This window comes from Miniopterus schreibersii (assembly GCF_964146895.1).
Source record: "Miniopterus schreibersii genome assembly, chromosome: 1".
In the NCBI taxonomy this organism is placed as follows: Eukaryota; Metazoa; Chordata; class Mammalia; order Chiroptera; family Miniopteridae; genus Miniopterus; species Miniopterus schreibersii.
In genome coordinates this window covers 1,341,464-1,362,625 of record NC_138101.1, presented here as the reverse complement: position 1 = coordinate 1,362,625, position 21,162 = coordinate 1,341,464, and the positions used below count along the sequence as shown (strand labels likewise).

The 21,162-nt window shown below is 57.3% G+C and overlaps 2 protein-coding genes across 6 annotated transcripts in view; one reads left to right on the top strand and one right to left on the bottom strand.

The window, feature by feature from the left end:
• The first annotated feature begins 35 nt into the window (after positions 1-35).
• Positions 36-4,008, top strand: MFSD10 (major facilitator superfamily domain containing 10). Of its 2 annotated transcripts, none has more exons than XM_081128159.1 (13): positions 36-167; positions 620-835; positions 956-1,052; positions 1,277-1,380; positions 1,612-1,770; positions 1,855-2,012; positions 2,245-2,414; positions 2,501-2,612; positions 2,796-2,904; positions 3,002-3,092; positions 3,190-3,237; positions 3,322-3,411; positions 3,620-4,008. In XM_081128159.1, exons 2-13 carry the CDS (start codon positions 662-664, stop codon positions 3,733-3,735), a joined length of 1,428 nt encoding a protein of 475 aa, XP_080984285.1. In that variant the 5' UTR covers positions 36-167; positions 620-661; the 3' UTR covers positions 3,736-4,008. The 2 variants fall into 2 exon arrangements, with proteins under 2 accessions (XP_080984285.1, XP_080984286.1); XM_081128160.1 differs by having other exon boundaries at positions 1,851-2,012; positions 2,306-2,414.
• A 525-nt stretch (positions 4,009-4,533) lies between these two features.
• Positions 4,534-21,162, bottom strand: part of ADD1 (adducin 1) — a 73,158-nt gene continuing 56,529 nt past the window's right edge. The window contains exons 10-16 of one of the 4 annotated variants that reach the window (XM_081128124.1): positions 19,599-19,850; positions 16,943-17,044; positions 16,257-16,346; positions 15,513-15,605; positions 10,959-11,115; positions 8,359-8,445; positions 4,534-6,335 (exon numbers count right to left, since the gene is read on the bottom strand). In XM_081128124.1, coding sequence (XP_080984250.1) covers positions 5,983-6,335; positions 8,359-8,445; positions 10,959-11,115; positions 15,513-15,605; positions 16,257-16,346; positions 16,943-17,044; positions 19,599-19,850 — 1,134 coding nt within the window. In that variant the 3' untranslated portion in view covers positions 4,534-5,982. Of the gene's footprint in view, positions 6,336-8,358; positions 8,446-10,958; positions 11,116-15,512; positions 15,606-16,256; positions 16,347-16,942; positions 17,045-19,505; positions 19,851-21,162 lie in introns of all 4 variants that reach the window. The other 3 variants (XM_081128123.1, XM_081128125.1, XM_081128126.1) reach the window with 3 other exon arrangements.

Sequence of the window (21,162 nt, the reverse complement as noted above, 5' to 3'; positions counted from 1 at the left end):
GGCCGGAAGGGGAGGAGCGGCGGCCCCACTTCCGGGGCGGGGGCGGGACCCGCGCGCCCGCCCCGCCCCGCCCCCGGCAGCGTGCCTGGCAGCAGGTTCCGCATCCCTGTCCATCGGTCCGTCGGTCCGCGCTTCGTCCGTCCATCCCGAGGGCGCAGCCGCGGCAGGTGCGGGCAGGGGCCCCGGCGACCTGGCGGGCGGCGGGCGGGGCGGGCGGGGCCGTGTCCTCCGGGCTCGCGGACCCCGCCCCGGGCCTCGGAGGTGCCGCGCTGCTCCCGGCCTCAGTTTCCCTTCCCGCCCCACACGAGGACGCAGGGCGGATGCCTGGACGGGGTGCCCCCGAGCGCGATGCCCCCACCCCGGCCCCGCCGGACGGTTGGTCTCCGGCTGCGGTTTCCTTGCGCAACCCGCTCGGCCCGAACTTCCTGCCGCCCGGGGTCTGGGGGGGCGCGCCGGGGACCCCGCGTGGGGGACGGACGCCCGCAGGGCAGGGCCGGCGCCGCCTTTGGGTGCTCACTGGCGGTGACCGGGGTGGGGGCATGACGGGAGCGGGGGCCTCAGTTTCCCCGACGTGGGACAGGCGTCTGGGGCCGCGGTAACCGGAGGCGCTGTCCTGCAGACCCGCCACCCCCAGGGCAGTTCGAATCCGAGCGCCCCCATCATGGGCTGGGGAGCAGATGGGAGCTGCACCCCGCGCCCCCCGATCCGCCAGCAGCAGGCGTCCGATACCCGCGTGGTCACTGTCGTCTTCCTCGGCCTCCTGCTGGACCTCCTGGCCTTTACGCTGCTGCTGCCCCTGCTGCCGGGGCTGCTGGAGAGCCACGGCCGTGCACACGTGAGCCCCCCAGCCCCAGCCCCAGCCCCGCCGCGTCCCGGCCCTCCCTCCACCCCCCCCCCCCGCCCCCGCCCAGCCCAGCGCCTCAGGGCCTCCCGCTCCTCACCGTCCCGTCCGCAGGACCCTCTGTATGGCTCCTGGCAGCGAGGAGTGGACCGGTTTGCTGCAGCCATCGGGATGCCAGCGGAGAAGAGATACAACAATGTCCTGTTCGGAGGTGCGGCCGAGCCCCGTGCTGGGAGCCCCCGGTCCTGTCCTGGACCCTTCCCTCTTCTCCCTGGTCCTACCTTCTTACTCCTGGGCAGTCTGCTCCCTCCCTGAGTGTCCGCTGTCAGGGCCGCCTTGGCTTGAGCTCCATGGCCTGGGAGTGCAGGGTCAGTGTGGCCAAACCCTTGGGGACTGAGACTGCGGTGTGGTGACCATGACTTCTGTCTCCTTCAGGTCTGATTGGCTCGGTCTTCTCAGTCCTGCAGTTCCTCTCCTCTCCGCTCACCGGGGCCGTCTCCGACTGCCTGGGGAGGCGCCCAGTGATGCTGCTGTCCTTGGTACGGGTGCCCCCTGGGGTGGTGCTTGAGGGGCCAGCAGCTCCTGTGTCTTAAGCCAGGCTGTCCTGGAGCTGTTTTTGCCACCCACAGGACATTGAGGACACAAGTGGCCCTTGGGTGCTGTAGAACAGGGTGGGGACCCAGGGGTGCTGTTGGGTTTGCTGGCCCCACTCTGGGTTCCTCCTGGCTTCAAATGACCTCGCCTGCCCCTTGGCCCCTGCCCTGAGGCAGGCAGGTCTGGCCACCTCGTATGCCGTGTGGGCCGCGTCAGGGAGCTTCGCAGCCTTCCTGGCCTCCAGGGTGATTGGCGGCATCAGCAAGGGGAACGTCAGTCTCTCCACGGCCATCGTTGCCGACCTGGGCTCTGCGCCGGCCCACAGCAGAGGCATGGTGAGCGCCCAAGCTGGGGGACGAGGGGCCGGGCTCCAGGCCCTGGGTCCCCCTCCTGGCTCAGCTGGCCTTCTCCCCAGGCAGTCATCGGGTTGGCCTTCTCGCTGGGCTTCACGCTGGGCCCCATGCTGGGCGCCTCCCTACCTGCGCAGACGGCACCCTGGCTCGCCCTGCTCTTCGCCGTCTCTGACCTGCTGTTTCTCTTCTGCTTCCTGCCAGAGACGCTGCCCCCAGAGAAGCGGGTACAGTGGGGTCCCAGAAACTACCAACAGGTCCCAGGGCTGGGGGCTCGGTTCCATGGGGCTGCAGGGAGCCTGTTATGGATGCCAGGCATGGGTGCCAGGGGAGGCTGGGTTGTCCTCTCCTGGTGTCCGGGCTCTTGGGGACACAATGCCCCCTGCCTCTAAGGCCTGGCAGGTAGGGTGGAGGCCAGGCTGCTGGGCCCGAGCAGGTTTGGGTCATGCCCCTCCCCAGGGCTCGGCCTAGGGATGCTCCCAGACCCCCAGCAGGCCTCTCCAGTTCTGCCCCCCGCCAGGCGCCCTCCATCACCCTGGGGTTCCGAGCTACTGCTGACCTGCTCAGCCCCCTGGCCCTGCTCCGCTTCTCTGCTGTGGCCCGTGGCCCGGACCCACCTGCTGGAGACAGTAAGGAGTGGCCCCTCGTGAGGGTGGGGCTCCCCCAGCTGCTGTTGGACTGTGGACCCCTCATGCCCTCGCCCCACTGCCCCCAGGGCTCAGCCACCTGCGCCGCCTGGGCCTGGTCTACTTCCTGTACCTCTTCCTGTTCTCGGGCCTGGAGTACACGCTGAGCTTCCTTGCTCACCAGCGCTTCCAGTTCAGCAGGTGGGAGTGCGGGCCTTCCAGGGACCCCACCTGGGGCCACCCTGCCATCTCCCCATCCCCTGGGGCCCAGCCTAGGAACCTGGGGCGGGCAGTGGTTGTCAGCCTGGTTCCCTGGCTTGCTTGGCAGAGCAGGGCGGGCAGCTGGCCAGCAGGCCTGGGGCGCTAAGGTCCCCACCCTCCCAGCCTGCAGCAGGGAAGAATGTTTTTCTTCATCGGCCTCACCATGGCCACCATCCAGGGCGCCTACGCCCGGCGGATTAGCCCCGGCAGGGAAATTGCAGCTGTGAAACGGGTATGGGGGCCCCCCTGGAAGTGGGGGGCAGGTGGTCTCCTGAGCTCTGCTGGGAGCAGCAGGAGTGGGTCCTGAGGTCTGCTGTGTCCTCCTGCAGGCCATCCTGCTGCTGGTCCCCGCCTTCCTCCTCATAGGCTGGGGGCACACACTACCTGTGCTGGGCCTGGGACTGCTGCTCTACTCCTTTGGTGAGCAGGCCTGCCAGGGCCAGAGGGCGAAGTGGGGGCTGGGGACCGCAGGTCCTTCTGGGTCATGAGCCTGTCTCTCCTCTGATGTCCCCCTCAGCTGCTGCTGTCGTGGTGCCCTGCCTGTCCTCCGTGGTTGCTGGCTATGGTGAGGCTCTTCCTGACCAAGGCCGGGGGGGAGGTGGGGTGGGGGTACAGCGGGCACCTGATGGCCCCTTCTTCTCCCCCACAGGCTCGCCTGGGCAGAAGGGCACAATCATGGGCACACTACGGAGCCTGGGCGCCCTGGCCAGGGCAGTGGGGCCCATGGTGGCTGCCTCAGGTGAGGGCTGGGGGACAACACTCAGACATGCTGTGTGCCCTGGGGAGCCAGCCAGGCCTGGGGGGGTTCCCTCAGCTGCCTGCATCTGCTCCTGCCTCCTTGGTTCTGGCCACTTAATCCCACAGCTCAGTCCTGCCATCCTGGGGGGAAGGGGCGGGAGGGCGGGGTGTGGGGGGGCCCTCGTCACTGCTTGGCTGTCTCTCCGTAGTGTACTGGCTGGCGGGGGCCCCCATCTGCTTCACCGTGTGGTCAGGGCTCTTCCTGCTCCCCTTCTTCCTCCTGCGGACCCTGAGGCCTCCAGCACAGACACTCAAGGCCGAGTAGCAGAGCCAGCCCGGCCCAGCCCAGGCTGGGGGAGCCGAGGCAGGAAGTCAGAGGCCCGCGAGGACCACCCCTGACTGCTGGCCTGACCCCTCCCTTCCTCCTGGGGCCCAGCCCAGGAAGTCCAGGGCCTGCAGCCCAGGGGGCCCTCGCACACTCCTCCCCTCTGGACCCGAGCAGCCCCGCCTGTTGCACGCAGAGCAGGGTCAGGGACTCCAAAACTTTCTAGGCTTCCAGCCAGGCATCTGAATGACAAAATAAAGCAGCTATTTTATACCAAGTGCCTCCTTCCAGTACACAGCGTCCGTCAACATCCCACACCCAGGGAAACCCCGGGCACCAGGAGCAGCAGCTGGAGCTGAGCGCCTGTCATAGCTCCACTGACCACAGGGTCATTTCCCGTCTGCGCCTGGTAAGGGTGCAAAGTCAGGTGCAGCACCTCCAAGATGCTCAGCGCTGCACGGAACAGCTGGGGTGTGCCCTGCAGCCTGGGGAGGAGGGACCCTTCTGCTGGCACATATCCCAGCCCCACCGCCAGGCTGGCTGCAGGTCTGCTTTGGCTCTCCGGTGCTCCATGGGCCCCACCCAGCAGCCGGGGCGGGGGGGGGGGGGGGGGGGCACAGACAGACACAGGATAAGCTGGCCCTGGGGCAGGGTAGCTCTGGGTTAGAAGGTCCTTCCCAGTCCCAAGAGGTAGGTGGTGTCTCAAGAAATAAAACTTTGGGGTCTTTTTGAGAATGAGACAAATTTCTGGAAGTCCTATTTTACAGAAACAAAAGGGATTAAAATGTTTAGTCGGGATACTGCCTGAAGAACTTTATTTGTGAGTAAAACGTGTTACAATGGAAAGGACACAGGGCCTGCCCTCCCAAGCCTGCATCCCTCCGTGTGTGACTAAACTTCATGTTGTGATACAAAGAGTTAAAATAAACTACAAAGTGAAACTAAAGTCATTGCATATGTGGGATAAAGGAAGGGCCAAAGGAAGAGTCCGTGGTTAACTCAAGGGCAGGGTGATGGGGGGAAGTGAACACACCTTGGCAACAAATGGACACAGGAAAGCGGCCTCCTCGCCAGTCAGCTCGAAGCAGAGGTCAGTGCCATGCAGCCAGCCTAGGTCCTGCTTGGGTGTCGAGTCTGTGGGGCCCGAGCCCACATCTGGCACCAGGTGCACCTTGGGCCCCCCTCCCACCTCCCCAGGGGGCCTGTCTGGGGTGGGGCAGCTGGCACTGAGCAGCTCCTGGAGCAGGTCCCCCTCGAGTCCATATGGCTACCTGCTAGCTCCCACCAGGCAGCTGTAACTACTCCCAGGGGTGGGTGAAGTGCAGGTTCACCAGGTGACCAAGAACAAGTCAGGGTTCCATGGGCAACAGGCTCAGGGACCGGCGGGGACCACCAGAGCTGACGCCTGCCTTGAGCTATTGGTCAGAACCAGGGATTTCTCAGGCTGAGTTAAGGTAAGAGCAGACCCTCTGTTCTGAACCTGACCCACAGCGGGTGAACGTGCCCCATGGCAGGCTAGAGGGAAGCTAAAGCAAAAAGTCACCGTTCCTGTCCAGTCAGCAACGTAGGGTGAACTGCAAACCTGCTGGAAGAAAACTCTAGAAAAGATTCTCCCTCTACTGATGTGCCCTCCCTACGACAGGACTCGAGAGGCCCAGTGAGTAAGACACGGAGCCCTGACCCGGGTTCTGGCCATGGGGTGGTGGGTGAGACCGTGCATAGGTTGGTCGGATGTCCACGGGGCCGTCTGCTGCTGCGCCTCCAGCTCAGCCCCACAAGGGTGCCCTGGGCTGCTGGCTGCACAGGGGTGTTTTCATAGGACCAAGGCCTGTGCACAGGAACAAGTGAGATCACTGAGCAGGTAACACCAGCAGGAAGCTATGGGTCTGAGTCCGTCACCTGAGACCTTGGGGTGAAGGGGAGCCGAGCAGGGACAAAGTGGGTGGCATCGCGACAGAAGGAAAGCAAGAGGCCAGAGCTGGCAGGGCCTCTGACTGCACAGCCAGAGCCGCGCCTCAGCACCCCTAGGGAGCGCGTCCCCGAGGAGCAGACAGGTGGGCACAGAGGTGGACACGGGGACCAAGCCTCCCTGGCCCTGAGGCTCAGGCCGGGCGCCAGGGAGGCCACTGCGAGCACAGGAGTTAGCACCGGTCTACATGGGGTTTCCGGCGGGGCAGCTCTGCTGTGGGAGGGATGGGCTCTGCATTCCAGGGTGGGGGACAGGAGGGGCGGAGCACACAGGGGGGCTCAGCAGTCGCCCCTCCTCTTGCTCTTCTTTAAGAAGGACGGGGTGCGGAACTTCTTCTTCTTCTTGGAAGGGGACTTGCCTGGAGACCCATCACTGCCTGGGTCTGCGGCAGCCCCCTCCTCCGGGGCTGGGGAGGCTTCTTCAGCCCCCTGGGCTGGGGCTGGCTCGGGGCTGGCCACCGTGGAGGACCTGGCGGGGCTCGGAGGGCCATGGGCTTCGCCAAGCCCCTCTTCCTCCTCCAGCGTCGGGAAGCCAAGCGCTTCTGAAGGCTCATCAGGGGACAGGTCAGGGAGGGTGGGCTTAAAGGTGGCGGCATCACTGTCGTCTCCGAAAACAGAATCCTGCGGCAGGTCTGGTGGGCGGGGTAGAAGAGACGGGGTTAAAGGGCGACTGCCCGGCCCTCAAAGGGGGGCCTCAAGGTAGGCAGTGCCCTGCACGGAAACTGCCACTGGGATGGCGCCAGGGCCTCTACCAAGACAGGATAAGGAACTTGAAGCCCTGTCACTGCTTCGAGGCTGATGGAGCTCACGGGATCGAGCGCAGGCTCTGCCGTGGGGGGTTTCAGCCCCCTCATGGAGGCACGCTAACGAAGCCAGGCTCGGCCACAGGGCCGCGGGCTCCAGGCAGGGAGGACAGGCTGGGACACGTTGGGTGCAGTGTTCTGCATGACCCCTGAAACGAGGTTTGCTCTAGAACCCTAGGGCGTGTCAGTAGCCCTGAAATTAGTAGCCCTAAGTTTGGGCCCACAACACCTGGTCTCCCCCCTGGAGAAAACCGTGGAAAATGGCAGCAGCCACGGAAGCACAAGGTAACTCCCAGACCATGTGCACCATCAGCATCAATGAATTAAAGGGAGAGATGAAGCACCAGGAAGGGAGGGGCAAAATCGAGCCATTTAACAATCTGAACAGGAACATAAACAGCAAAATGTAACTTGTCTTCAAGAAACAGCCCGAGGGCTGGTCCCTAGTGAAGATTCCCGGCAAGGGTTGGGGTGGGGGGAGGCCAGGTTTGCAGGGTTTTTTAAAAACAGCCTACAAAGTGACAAGCGGCTGGCAGGTTAGGGGCACCAAACCACTCAGTGCTTCAACACTCAGGCTGAACCTCAGGAGAGCTGAGTGTAGGTGACGAGCGGCCACAGGGAGCTTGGGCCCCAAACAGAGCACTTGGCCCTGGGAGACTGGCACTGCCCCAGGATAACTGGACACCCTCCCTCACTGAACTGGGTTAGGAGGAGGTTAGGAGTCACTGCAAAGCATTAGGAGGTGGCCTGTGGGTGCTCAGGGGAACCTTTATCATTGGACCAAATGTCACTCTTCTGCCCCCTCACATTAAGCTTAAACACCGAGCTTAAGCAAAGGTCCAAACACATGCGACCCCCACGCAGCAGGTGGCAACCCCACTGTCCGAGCCTGGTCTAGACTGTCTTCCCTCCCAGAAATCACAAGACCAAGTGCTCTGAGCACTGCTGCCTGGCCCATGGGAGCCCCGAGGGCAGGCTGCCCACCACAGCTCCCAGGTGACCGAGTCCCTTCCAGGAAGGCCACTGCCCAGAATGAAAGGACTGGGGGGGGGGGGGGGACAACAATGTTTTTGTTTTTAATAAACAGGAAACAATGTAATAAGCAACAAAGAAGCAGAATGAGGCAAAGCAGAGGGACCCGGCGGTGGTACTTACTACGGTAACAGGTACTCTTTAGCACATCCTCCCGCTTGCAACGCAGCCACAGGAAGAGAAAAGCACAGGGAGAGAATCTACACATTCAGTCACAGCCACCGGGTTAGAGGAGAATGGCCGAGCCATTCTTGTGGACACAGATGGGGTGGAAGGTGAGCCACAGGCTCCCGACAGACACAGGAAGCATGACGTATAAGACCGAGGGACAGACACGCAGGCCACACGCCACAGACATGCGGTGGGTGGTCCGAGAGGCCAATGGAGGCCAACACTGTCCATGGACTGACAACACGGCAAGTCAAATGACATCCTGCAGCCCAGACACCAGAGGACGCTTCCAGAGGTGTGACCAGAGCACAGAAGGTTTAGGAAAGTGCAAAGTGGGCAAAACTGACATCATAAATGAACGTGGGTTCCAATCCCTGAAGTCTGTCGTCCCAACTTGTGACATCTCACTAACAAATCCGTTTGGCTCAGGTTACCCAGGACAAGGCCCAAACAGGAGCAAGGAGGCTGGGCCCAGACCACGTGCTGTGCTTTGGTTCCCACACAAAGGCACATGTCCTCAGTGGTGTCAGCCACCACTCCTTCCACCAGACAGAACACCCAGTCCACTCCCCACAACCCCCGCCTCAGACACCGGTCCACACGGAGCCACGTGCTCTCCCCAACCAGGGCAGCCCAGCCCAGAGCTCACCTTCCTCCAGCTTGGCGGGGGTGCTGGGGGCAGCGGGGTGCTCTGGAGGACTGCCATCTTTCTGCTCTCCGCTCTCATCCAGACTCTCTGCAGGTGAGCAGAAGGTGAGAAGGGTGTGGGAAGATGCCGCCATGAGCCTGTACCCCCATCCAGGGCAGGTGGCCCTCCGCTGCCTCACGGACGATGCACTTCCAAGGGTGTGTCCCAGAGACCAGGTAGGGCTCACAGCCATGGCTGTCTTCATCTTTTTCCACATTTCTCCCCAAAAGGGGATGAAGGAAGTCAATTTTATCACTGGGGCATGGATCTGAATTTCAGAAAAATTAACCAACTTTGGGTGCAAAATTAATTTCTATTCTTATTCCCAACAGAATCTGCCAGAGCTGCCTCTGTGACACAATGTGATGGCTGACCCCCGACCTGTCCTCTCCTGTCTTCTAGTGAAGAGCCCCTCCCCCCAAGTCCTCACCATCCAGCCTCCCCCACTGATGAGCAAGCAGCCCAGGGTCCTGAGCACTCTCACCCTCTTCGTCACCTCCAGGGATGCTACCCGAGCATCACTTTGGCTTCATTTCTTATGTAGAGCATTTTCTACCAATGACGGGAACTTGGCAATTATAATGTATGTTTCCTTTTTCTAAAGTACATGCTGACAAGGACCAGGGGAAACACTGCAGGAACTATAACCCGGGGTCCAGAAAGTTCCAAGTGTACCTCTCATCAGGAAGAAACACACTCCAATACTAGCCTAGCTCCTAACTCTCCTTCTCTCAGGTGAACTTCTACAGTAATAGCCTAGGACCACCAGCTCCTGCATTTTGAACAAGCAGCTATCATCAGCAGTGCCTCTGATCTCACAGAGATGCCCAACTACCTTCCTAAGCCACGGAGCCTGCAACTACCTTTCTGAAGCCAGGAGCCTCCCAGCAAAGAGCTCCATCTCCTCCCTGAGGCCCGAGGCTTTCTTTCCTCCTGTTGGAGGTGCTGACCTTGACAGACAGTTTGAGTTTTACCTTCAGTACACAAGCCCCACCCCATGCCAAAGACCAGCACCAGTGTGGGGCAGGGGTCTCCTGAAGGGTCCAAAGGGCAGACACACGTACATGGCACAGGAATTGGGACAGGCCGCAGGACCAACAGCTCAGGCCCACACACCACCCCCAGTTCCTACTCTACTGCAGGCAGGCAGCGACAGCCGTGGCACCGAAAGCTCTCCCAGGGCGTGTGAGGCATTCAAGGGAGAAAACCAGAATCAGAGCAGCTGAGTCAATGTGCAATGAATTTTAATTTTAATGCACATCTAATGGAAAGTGACAGGCAGTCACAATATAACACATACTAAAAACAATCCAGCAATAGTATTTTGCACAACTCAAGCTTCAATAGCAGCAACAGAATGCACTAGTTGGTCTAAAACAAGATATAAAAAAGTTAAACTGGGGCAACACAGAGATGGTCTGAGGAGCAGTACAGAGTTCCCAGGATAGTCCCCATCGACACAAGAGGGAGTCGCCACAACCACATACTGTGGGACTCACTCCTCCAGGAAGGCCAATTCCCAGGGGCAAACTGACTTCAGGGGACTGTACTTCAAGCCTGAGGCTTTAGGACAAAGACCAGGGTTGAGCTTAAGGCCCTACAGACAGCAGCGGGCACCTCCAGGTGGGAGGACGGGGACGGGACACGTCTGTGCCCCAGGATCTTCCTGGTACCAACCAAGGGCACTCAGGGAAAGGACTCAGGTCCACTTGAGCCTTCATGGTAGAGACGAGGGAGGCTTGCTTCTCTTGTTAGCTCTCAAAATGTCTGAATCTACTTTTCAAAATCTGAAGTTTGAAATGAACTGCTCCATGATGTTCCAGCTCTCAGAGCCATTTACTTTCACTTGTAAATAGTCCCACCCCATTTTATAAAAATTTGACCACCCACGTCAGTGAGTTACCAAGAGAAAACAAAGGCTGCACAGTGAGCAGTCACTGCGCCTGCCGGGGGAGACCACCAGGGTACACGGAGATGAGAGCCTGTCACAGCAGCCCCTAGGCTGTGAATCCAACTGTGATGAGGAGGAGCAGCGGCCACAAGCCAGCTGTGAGAGAAGGCTGAGCGCTAGCACAGACACGGACTGTGGGCCAGGGCCAGGCTCTGCCACACAGCTGCTAACAGTCCCAGAGCAATGCCCTGATCACTCTGGGTGGACAGCAATCCAGCTGAAGAACCAGCACTGCTCACCACACCTGGACTCTCCCAGGGGCAGTGGCCATGGTGCTGCTGAGGCCAAAGAGGCCTCGAGTGCCCTCCCTTCTACCCCCCTTCACCCACATCTTCACAGGGGCATCTAATGACCAGGGCACCTTCAGGCCCAGCCTCCTGCCCCACCGTGTGTTGTGACAGCACACAGGAGTCCGGCAGTGGTCACACATGTACTGTGGGCCCGCAAGCAGAGCACTCACAGATATGTCTGATCTTCTACTGCCTCTGGGACTAGCCTGAGTGAGGAGGGAGGAAGTGTGTACTAAGGAACACTCTGCTTTAACCGCTCACCTACAGCCATGCCAACGCTGAACCTGCCCGGACGCCCGGCCCTCCCCACGTGCACTCACCTGCAGGGCCCTTGTGCTTGCGCTCCACCTCCCTGCGGTACTCCTCCAGCTCACGGTCAGTGAGTGTGTTGAAGGGGTTGGGGCCCGTGGTGCTCACGATGACGTGGGGCTGGTACTCCTTCTCAATGATGGCCTTGGAGGCTGTCACCAGCTCCCCCTGCGGACAGAAAGGGATGCCATGTCTACAGAAGCCCTGCCCAGGAGGACTCTCCCTCCTCCCAGGCCAGGCTGCAGGCGGGTGGGGGAAGGAGGCGGCTTTCCAGGGGCACGCTGACATCCCTGAGGGTTAGACTGAGCTACAGCCTTCAGTGGCAGAAGACAGAGCAACATGATTTTGATACAGCAAAACAAATGTAACAGAAGAAAAATATCCTAGAAAGTCCTTGGGTTTCAGAAGCAAAGGCAGCAAAGTGCAGATGCAGAGCACAGAGCACCTCGAGGACAACCCAGGTCCTCACTGACAGACGGGGGGGGCAAGGGGGTTTTGTGCATCAAGTACCCTCCTCACACAGCAGAAAATGTCAGAGATCACAACACTCAGGTAGGCATGCTGAGAGTTCTGCTTCCATTCCAAGAGCACAGATAAGTTTGTTCTTTTGACACTGAGAAGTAAAAATGTCCCAAAACACCAGGATTTGTTTGAGGAATTTGGAAAACAGAATTTGTAGAAGAGAAAAGAAAGCAAAGCACTGTGCGGCACCAAGATGGCTCACAGACCACACCCCATCTGCCAGGAGGCGGCAGGCAGCCGGGAAGGGGGGGAGCCAGGCAGGTAGCCCTGAGGCGGGAGCCCACTGCACACTCTGTTGCCCCAGCACGACTCTGTGCCCCGCGCTCAGCCTGTTAGCCCCCAAATGCTCAGATAGTCACCTTTGAGAAAATTAACCTGAACTCACGGACATGCCCATTACTTAATGAGACCTTCCAAAAACTGAAAACAGGAGAATCCAAAAACAGTCTGATGCCAGGCCGGGTCCATCAGCACTCTCCTCAGTGAGCGCGAACCTCAGAGGCAGACAGGGTCCCAGCATGTATACTGGAGACAGGGCCACACCGAGGCCAGGGACTAGGCTGAGGGCCCTGTCCCATGAGCTGGGTACAGAGTGTCCAGAACATGCCATGACTGATCAGTGACAGCGACACAGACCCAGGGAACAGAGGGAAAAGGCCTGCTGGAATCAGCAACCTGTACTCAGAGACTTGAGATTCAAGATAACCTGATGGTCAAAGTTAGCCCTCTTCCTGACAAGGCCTGACCCCAGTCTACCAGGTTTTCATTCAGAAGTAGCCCTGCCTTACCAAGACGGACTCGAGTCCGCCTCTGCTACTCGGTAGCCCTGTGGCCGAGACAAGCCCTTCCCTGTCCACAGGCCTGTCTTACCATCCTTGGGCTTGCCATGGCTAAGGCCCCACAGAGCACTGACTATCGATCTATGGGAATTTGGCCAGCGCCTGCCTATGCATCCTGCTATCACTGCCAGTGAAATGGGAAGGTGATATGAGGCTTGAAAGAAACACTTTCTTCCATTTAAGTTAAATGTTCAAAGTCAGTAAAGGAAGGAAACATCTTAACTGCCAGAGATGCCCCTTGGACAACAAGGCCCTTCCTGAGCGAGGACACCTGGCCCTCAAGGTGTCACACACCTGGTTCCCACCACCACTGGCAGGGGGTCCCTCCTCGGCGAGGGCCACGCTAGCGTTAGGAAAAGGAGAGATGCCTGAGATGCAGAGGGAAGGCCCTGTCGGAAGTCACCCTGGCTGGGGAGTCAGGGTGTGGAGGGGCTGCTCCCTCCAGCAGCCGACGTGGAGGCTCTTGCTGTGTCCCTCAGGCCTAGCCCCCACCACGGGCTCTAAGCACAGCAGATGCCCAGTCACTCCTCTGCTTGGGACTGAGGCAGCCTGAGTGGAAGGACAGCCCCATCTCCAAGCTGGTGACCTGACCTCCCTGAGCATCAGGTTTCCATCTGTAAAATCTACACATTTACATTATCTTTTTGTTTTGTTTGTCAGTCCTCACCCGAGGGTAATTTTTCCCACTGATTTTGAGAGAGAGTGGAAAGAAGGGGGGAGGGGTGGGAGACACATCGATGTCAGACACACTGACGTGAGAGACGACCTGTGCTGGGTATCAAGTCTGCAACCCAGGCACGTTCCTTGAGCAGATCAAACTCGCACGCAGGCCGATGCACCAACCACTGAACCACACAGGCCAGGGCTGAATTTGCATTCTTAGGGCTGGGCCACGCACATACTAGTTGCTCAGCACCAATGCTCCCAGGTGCGGCAGAATAGGAAGTTTGCGCTACACACACCAGGCAGCAGGGTTCTTCCCTGTGCTGCACAGTTTAAGTGTAAATCTTCACACCCTACTCTCTAACGACTCAATTCACTGGGAATCAGTCCAGAAGGCGGCCAAAATGACTTCCAGCCACACACTGGCATATGCAATGCTGAGTCAAGAGAGCCCTGGCTGGGATTCCTGTCCCCTTGGGCACTGGAGCACGGGGTGTGGCTGTCAGAAGACAAAGGAGAGACGGAATCAAAGGAAAGTCCTTCCAGAAAAGCCCCAACTTGCTTAGTCCCAAACACCCATTCCTCAGGTTCTCAATCGGGAAGCCAGGCTCTGCACACTTGCCTTACCAGAAAGAGGGTGTTTTCAGGACATTACCACACACAGTCCTTTTAACCTGCTCGAGGAGTTCAACTTGCCAGCGAACAGCGCCACTTTGCAGAAGGAGCACGGTGACCTGTGCTTCGTGGTCCACACACAAAGACGTGCAGACAACCCCAGTCAAGGACATCAGAGGAGTCATCAAAACGAAATGTGCTTTGTTGTGGGGAAGAAGTCCAAGGGTGCAAATGTGAGCACCCAAAAAAGAGCAGCAGAGAAAACAGAGGCTGGCACAGGAGTCTATGCACAGGGGCACCTCCTTGGCTGGGCTCGGTGCCCGGTGGCCTCCTCTGCTGGTCCCGCCCGGACATGGCACTCACAGGGTCTAAGTTTCGTGCTTGGACTTGCGGAAGCCGTGGTCTGCCCAGGAACCCCAATCCCACAGCCATCCGGGGAGGGGCCCATGTCTACACTCCACGAAGCATTCTCACAGGGGACTGTGACGCACACCCAAGTCTGAGCACGCTGGTCAGAGCAAATCCAGAACTGTGACTGGATGCAGGACTGGCCAGAACAGCAGCCTTTAATACAGCAAACCAGTCTGCCTTCCTAGGCAGCAGCCCCAAAGGTGCAAACAGAAACCATTACATACAATCTAATGCCAGGGAGCCTGTCCGCATCTGCCCACTCGGTCAGCCTCCGTGGCTCACCACACCTCCACACGCCTGAGATAAAAGAGTGAGGAACTAACAAGATCACACAGGATGGATGCATGAAAAACAAGCCGAAAGGGTAGGAGGCCATCTCTCTCCCACGCTCTGAGCAGCTCCTCCAAAAATGATCCCTGGAAGTACATGTTAAGGACAAGAGAAAACAGCCCATTGAATAATACATAAATATGGAAAACAATGTAATCAGTGAGGACTCCAGGCAGCGATAAGAACCTGTGGTGTGCCCGGCCAGGCGTGGCTCAGCGGTTGAGCGTCGACCTAGGATCCACGCGATAGGGCTTCGATTCCCAGTCAGGGCACATGCCCAGGTTGCAGGCTCCATCAATGACTCTCTCATCATTGATGTTTCTATCTCTCTCTCTCCCTCTCCTTTCTCTCTCTGAAATCAATAAAGATACATTTTTTTAAAAAAAGAAAAAAGAAACTGTGGTGCAGGTCTGCTTCTCTGCCTACTGGGACATGGGTAAAATGGCACCTCGTCTCACCGGAGGCTTGTTCCCTGAGAGACAGATCTTGAGCCGTTCCTCTGAGACCCTAAGCCTGCAGTCTGCCCCTGCCCTTGGCACCAGGTGCTACACACCAGCAGCCTCAAAGCTTAGAGCAGACTCCTACCTGGCCATACTGTACCAGGTGGATTTCCCACCTACTGAACACTTTAGGTATGCGTGTACATGGAGAATTATAATTTGGGGTTTCAAGTTTTCACAAGTCTTTTCCCCCCGTGCAACATTAAAAAAGTTACCTAGGTTTTTTTAAAGGTCAAAAGAAACACATTTCATCAACAAGGGCTGACAAACACTATTGTGCTTTCCTTCCCAGGCCTCTGAAATGAGGTCTTCGATCATACCACCCGACAGCACGGTCATTATTACATCTACAGTCACAGCTGAGCAGGCAAGGAGGGGAGCAGGCCGCCTGGAAGCACCGCCAGCCCAAACCAGTCACATGCAGAACTTCAGAAACGCCCCTCGCTAGGACTGCCACTTCTCAGAACCACCAGAATGATGGAAATTGTAAAAATAACCTCATACCAAATACTTTAACTACAGACTTGGGCAGGCAGAAGAGAGCCTCTGTACTGTCTCACAAATGATGAGACCGGTGTACGCTACGCCAGTGACCAGGACGAAGCCAGCAGGAGCAGATGGGCGAGGGACAGGCAGGGAGGAGGCAGCACGTGCCGACAGGTAGTTAAGGGCAGGCAGTGAGTACCTTTCTAAAAGAGAGAGATTTAGCTGGACTAAAGGTCTGCTCTGTGAGCTCGAGCCCTTCGATTGTCTCCGTGCAGTCAGACAGGGGTGCGTCCTGCAACAGTAAACTGAGTCAGCAGAGCCCCAGGCCCAGCTTGAAGTACCAACTGAGCACACAGGATGGCGCCGCTGAGAGCATGCAGCAGAGACAGCCGTCATGAGGAAGGCAGCGGGGATGGCACTGCCACATGCAAACACAGACCACGGGACCAGGATCACATGTGGCCAGTCAGAAGAGGCAGTGACAATCACCCACCCGGCAGTCAGGTGAAAGGTTTCAGAGACAACTACTTACATGATTACCTTCAATGGGCCCAGAGGCACTGTCCCTTTATAGAAACGCGGGTCACCATGGACCACACCGACAGGTACCCTCCGCTGTCACTTTCCCCAAGCAACACTCTGCTGCAGACAGCAACGTGGACAAGAACAAGTCCACCAAACCCCTATCTAGCATTTTACAGTGTACAACACTCAAACTGGGCAAGTCGGTCCCCACGAGCCGTGCCACCCCTGCACGGGCATGCGCTGCACAGAGCAGGGGGAGGGGGCACGCCCTGGGCATGCTTGTGCTGGGCCTACAACAGAGGCACAAGGTGATTTCTGATCAAGAAGGCTTTTAACAAAGTCTGCTTGCCTAGAACACTTACCTCGGCGTCAATCTCTCCCAAGTTAAGAATAACAAGAATAACTTCTGAGCTCTCACCTGGACGAGGCTCCTGTCCATCACTACACCACACAAAACCTGGGACTGGGGGCCAGCCGTCTTAATGTCCTGTAAGTTCTGCTCTCGGATCTGAGGATGGCAAGAAGGAGAAACACACATCAACAGCACAGACACCTCACCAGAACTGGGACTCAGGCCCCACAGCCACCTGCCAGCCAGGCCTCCCACCTGCCCCTGCCCCTGCCCCCGCTGGTCCTGCATGACCACCCTGCCTGCTGGATGGCGCTGGTCACGCCCACTCAGTACCGGGTGGGTCTGATGGGAGCGAGGCCCATTCCTACACCCTTCCCCTTCTGGGAGACTTGGGAAAGCGCTTGCTCACTCGAGGGGAACACTCCCCATGTGTCCATCTTATCGGGACACTAGGAACACGGTGGGTCCCCTGTTCTGATACACGACATGCTCACAGTGTTGCGCTGAACCCTGAAAGGCAGGGCAAAGGCTTTGCAAACTGCAGTTCTGCCCACTGTGTAATGGCCAGCTCAGGAACCCCAGGCTCCGGCTGCCTGTGCTCACACGCGGCTAGCACGACAGAAGCCGCGCAGAGCAGCCTCAGATGTAACAGTGGTGGCGGCAGAATCCTCGACCGGAGCAAACGCTCTGCCCCGCAGCAGCGAGCACCCCGTCCACCCCTGCAGCTTCCGCCGCCCGCACACGCCACGCACCTTGTTCCTCATCTCCTGGACCTCTTTCGGGTTTGTGTTCAACGGAACAAACAGGTTAGGGACAGCAGAGGTGGAGGTTCTATGCCCATCCTCTTTAGTCCACTGCAACATCAAGAAGAGTTGAAATGTCAAAAATGGGACAGCAACAAGCGACACCGTAGCACCCAATCTGTCCAACTTATTTCACACCTGGTCATGCACTGAGCATCACAGAGGATGAACCAATGACCACACTCCTGTGCCACTGCGGGGGCCAGACGGGGCAGGGGGCATGTCCAGACAGAAGCCAGGAATGGCGGAAGCCAGAGGCGTGACTGACAGGCCAGGGCCATTTAGAAAGCCCGGCTGAAATCTAGGGTCTGACACGGGCTGACGACAGAGCTGTGCCCATAACTCCCGTGGAAGAGCCAGTGGGGACCCTTCAGAGCACATTGGTTCACCGCTCTGAGCGTCGTCAACACCAAAGCCAGCTGGAAGCATGAGATGACAGGGTCATGGAAAGCAATGTGACGTGCTACCCAGAGGGAGGGAAGACGGGACTGGAAGGCAAGAGTGGGCATCACCAAAGTTCTGCATTAAAATAAACTGCAGCATCAGAAGGCACTGTTTGCGTAGCTATTTCAACCCAAGAAAGTCGCTGAATGAACGAATGCTTATGCGCCTGGCGGAAGATTTGGTGATGTCGAATATTTTACATAACTTCGCACTTTGAGTGTTACAAAAATATCCCAAATGCACTTGAAGCGCTGCGGCCCTTACTAGGAGGCTGTCTTAGGTATCGGTGCATGTTGCCAGCACCCTGCCTTTCCCTTTTTTATTTTTATCTCCAATCAAATATGACCTTTTTAATCACATTGTAATTCTGAGGCATGAGTAGGCACTGAGCATTAAAACAAGCCCACCTTAGAGAGCAAATGTTATGCTTTTCAGAGTATTTTCATGAGGCACTAAGAGAGCCATAAACGTAAGACCTGGAAGAAAGCAACAGGAGCGGCGGATGCTCAGCCACTGTGAGGGGTGCGATGGGCGAAGAGCTAGGGGGTACTCACTGACGTTATCTTCCGATTAAACCACTCCAGCCTTTCACTAAAGATAATTTTCAGTCAAAACATGAAAACAGCAATCTCAGGAGCTTGACCGCGTTTGCAAACGTGAAACAAGGACTGTAAGTGAATATACCAACCTGGAGCACGCACGGCTGTGTCACTCCACAACAAGAGACACGTTCCAATGCTGGCCGAGGCCTCCCTCCACGCCAGCACTGACTATCACACCCGAATAACTTCACACTGTTTCATGCTAATAGTACATGTAGCTCAAAGCTGCTGCTACACACACGCCTCGGAAAAACTCCGCACAGCACTCGGCGCCGTGCTCTGACAGCAGCAGTCATTCAGGCCCACTCCCTTTAACAAGTAGAGTCAGTAAAAGCGAAACAAATGGCACGAAAAAAGAAAAAAGGGACAGAGGGACAGAGAGAAAGGAGGTGGGTGGGAGGGCGGGCAGCAGGAAGGAGGAAAGACGGGCTCAAACACTGAGCCTCTGCTCGCATGGGTGGCACGCTGGTTTAGGGCACAGAGGTGCTCTCGCCAGCTGTGCATCAGGAAAACCAGAGCCGCCTGCAGGACAAGACTCTCTTTTTGATACGTCTATAAAGTAAGAGCACTGTTATGAGGGGCAGGAGGCCCCGTCTGCTTACTGGGTGCCCCCATGTCTGAGCTCATTTCCTCTGCACTACAGAACTGGTCATGCAGAGGCAGGTCTGTCCCCGCCTCCATGTGCTCACAAGACTCCACTAAGGAGGAGGGGCTGTCACAGGCTAGGTTAGGGGCCATGAAGACCATCTTCACAGAGTGTCTGAGTGCCAGGACCTCGAGGATGGCTCGGGGCCGGTGACTGCAGGCGTGAAGAGCGCTGGCAGCAGCCATCTGCGGTGGACTGCGCCACACTTGGGTCATGCCGCACCCGGCAGGAGTCAGGAGACTCTCCCCAATGGCCGTCTACTCACATGCAACAGTCCATGCAGGAGGCAGCTGCTGAGAGCTTTCGGAGGCTTTGGGACAGAAGCAGGGGGGATGTTAACAAGAGGACCCGGCCAGCAGAGAAAACACCGTGAGCCCAGAGGGGAAACTGCCTAAGAAAACACTAGACGTTCAAAACCAGATTCAGTAACTTACTGAAACCACTGGAGTTCACAACACTGAACAAGCGGGTTGTGACTGAACTGCCTTTGGGTGAAGTATTAAGATTCCTCAAGTACAATGAGAGCTAAACGGCAGCTCCTAGGTTCAGGTTAATACACATTAGTTGGGACTTTGGCTGTGTATGCAATTACGTAAAGTTGCAATCACTGGACAGGGACCATGTATCTTAGGCAGTTTCAAGCAGACAGTATTACTTGTTTAACGGCTGACGCATGAAGTGGATGTGGGTTCGGCTACAGAGGTTAATGGGATTGTTCACCTTAAACTGGTCAGCAGGGCTGGTTCCCAAAGCCTCCGAGGCCCCAGCTCCCCAACTTGCTCTACATCATCTAACTATGAACAGTAAGGTAGGCACAGACCAAGCAGTTGGTAATACAGCTTGGCACGCAGACACCGGACGAGAGAGACTGCAGCAAGGGTTTCACGTGATCGTGTGTAATGTTCGTCCACACCTTAGTCTTCGACTTGGGGCTGCTTCCATTCTGCCCTTCCTCAGAGGCATCGTCACCCCGGCCAGAGTTCAGCCATCTTGTCTTCTCTCGTTGCTGCTTCTGAAAACTGTGTCTGAGAGGAGAGCAAGTGCCCGAATCACCGTCACTAGCAAAGGAGTAACCTGTGACACTAGCAGGAACCTCCACATCGCTGTATTTTTTAGACTTCTCTCTCAGAGCCGGGTATCGGTAAGGGTAGCCAGTCCTGTAACCCTAGAGTCCAAAGAGAGTGAAAGACAGTCAGTATTCCACGTCTCAAAACAGAGTTCCACACTGTGCGGAAACACACAGGAGCTGGACACACGCATACCGTGACTCAGCAACTCCACTCCTAGGCACGTGCCCAACCAAATGCCTTCACCAGAGCAAAGGCCCTATATGCCGACAGCAGCCCCACTCCTGACAGACCAAACTGGAACCAGCCCAGAAGTCCACCAACAGCGGCATGCGGAGTGCTCACCATGGGCTAGAAAACGGCAATGAAATTAATCTCTACATCAGGTGCAACCTGAGGATGCCGCCAAGTGAAAGACACCAAGTGGGAAAAGCTGTGCCGTCTTATCCCATTTACACCAGACAGGACGGCGAAGCCCTAAGGACGGGGAAGCGACTCACAGAGGAGACGGGCTTCTGAGGTGCTGGTTTTTAATCTGGGTGCTGGTTACACAGTATGTTCAGTTTCTTAAAACTAATAAACTGAATACTTAAATAGGTATATTCTCCTGTTTATTGTATTTCAATAACAAGTTAAAAAATATTTTAAAAACAGGCTTACTTGCTGCTGGCTGCAGTACAGGTTATACTAATTAACCTACTTAATACTTTTACCACTGAAGTCAGTTTAGATACTGTGATAAACTCTAGGGAAGACCGAACAAGTATGTCTCATGACAACTGGTTCTTCTTGGCAAAATTACTTTACCGTTGACTCTAACTCAGACATTCAAGTTCAACCCTCGACTCTGCCTCACAGCACTTACTCTGCTGTGAAACGTGTCCCCTGACCCTCGCCTCTGTGCTACCACTGGGTCGTCCCCTGGGCTCAACCAGCCTGTTTGCTCACCCCACAGGCAGCATTCCCGAGGCGAGGGTGGGGTACCACACCTCCTACCCTATGCTTAGCACTTGGTGGTACGGCAGACAGACTTTAAGGTGGCCTGTGGTGCCCTCCCTGCTGGACTGTGGGCTCCCTGTGACTTGTTTCTAACCAGTGGACTGGCAAAGGTGACAGGGCGCATTAGGAGCGTGGCGCCCATCCTGAGGATCTCTGTGCTCTGAGGAAGCAAGCTGCCATGACTGCTGCAGCTGTAGGAAAATGAACTCTGCCCACCGCCGGAGCCTAGACATGGCCCCCCCCAGCCAAGCCTTCTGAGAACCCAGGCCAGCCAGCACAGCCTGCGAGCTCTGCTGTCCCTGCACGGCAGAGCCACAGCTTCATCTCTGAACCAAGTCACTCACAGCAGCTTCGTGAAGAGCACAGAGCATTAAGACCTGAGAGGGTTACAGGGCTGCTCACAGGAGGTGT

Excerpts from the sequence above, each read along its gene's own strand:
- MFSD10 (XM_081128159.1), top strand. The coding sequence starts at position 662 with ATGGGCTGGGGAGCAGATGGGAGCTGCACCCCGCGCCCCCCGATCCGC. Across the intron at positions 836-955 it reads AGAGCCACGGCCGTGCACAC|GACCCTCTGTATGGCTCCTG; the intron begins GTGAGCCCCCCA and ends TCCCGTCCGCAG. Across the intron at positions 2,613-2,795 it reads CAGCGCTTCCAGTTCAGCAG|CCTGCAGCAGGGAAGAATGT; the intron begins GTGGGAGTGCGG and ends CCACCCTCCCAG.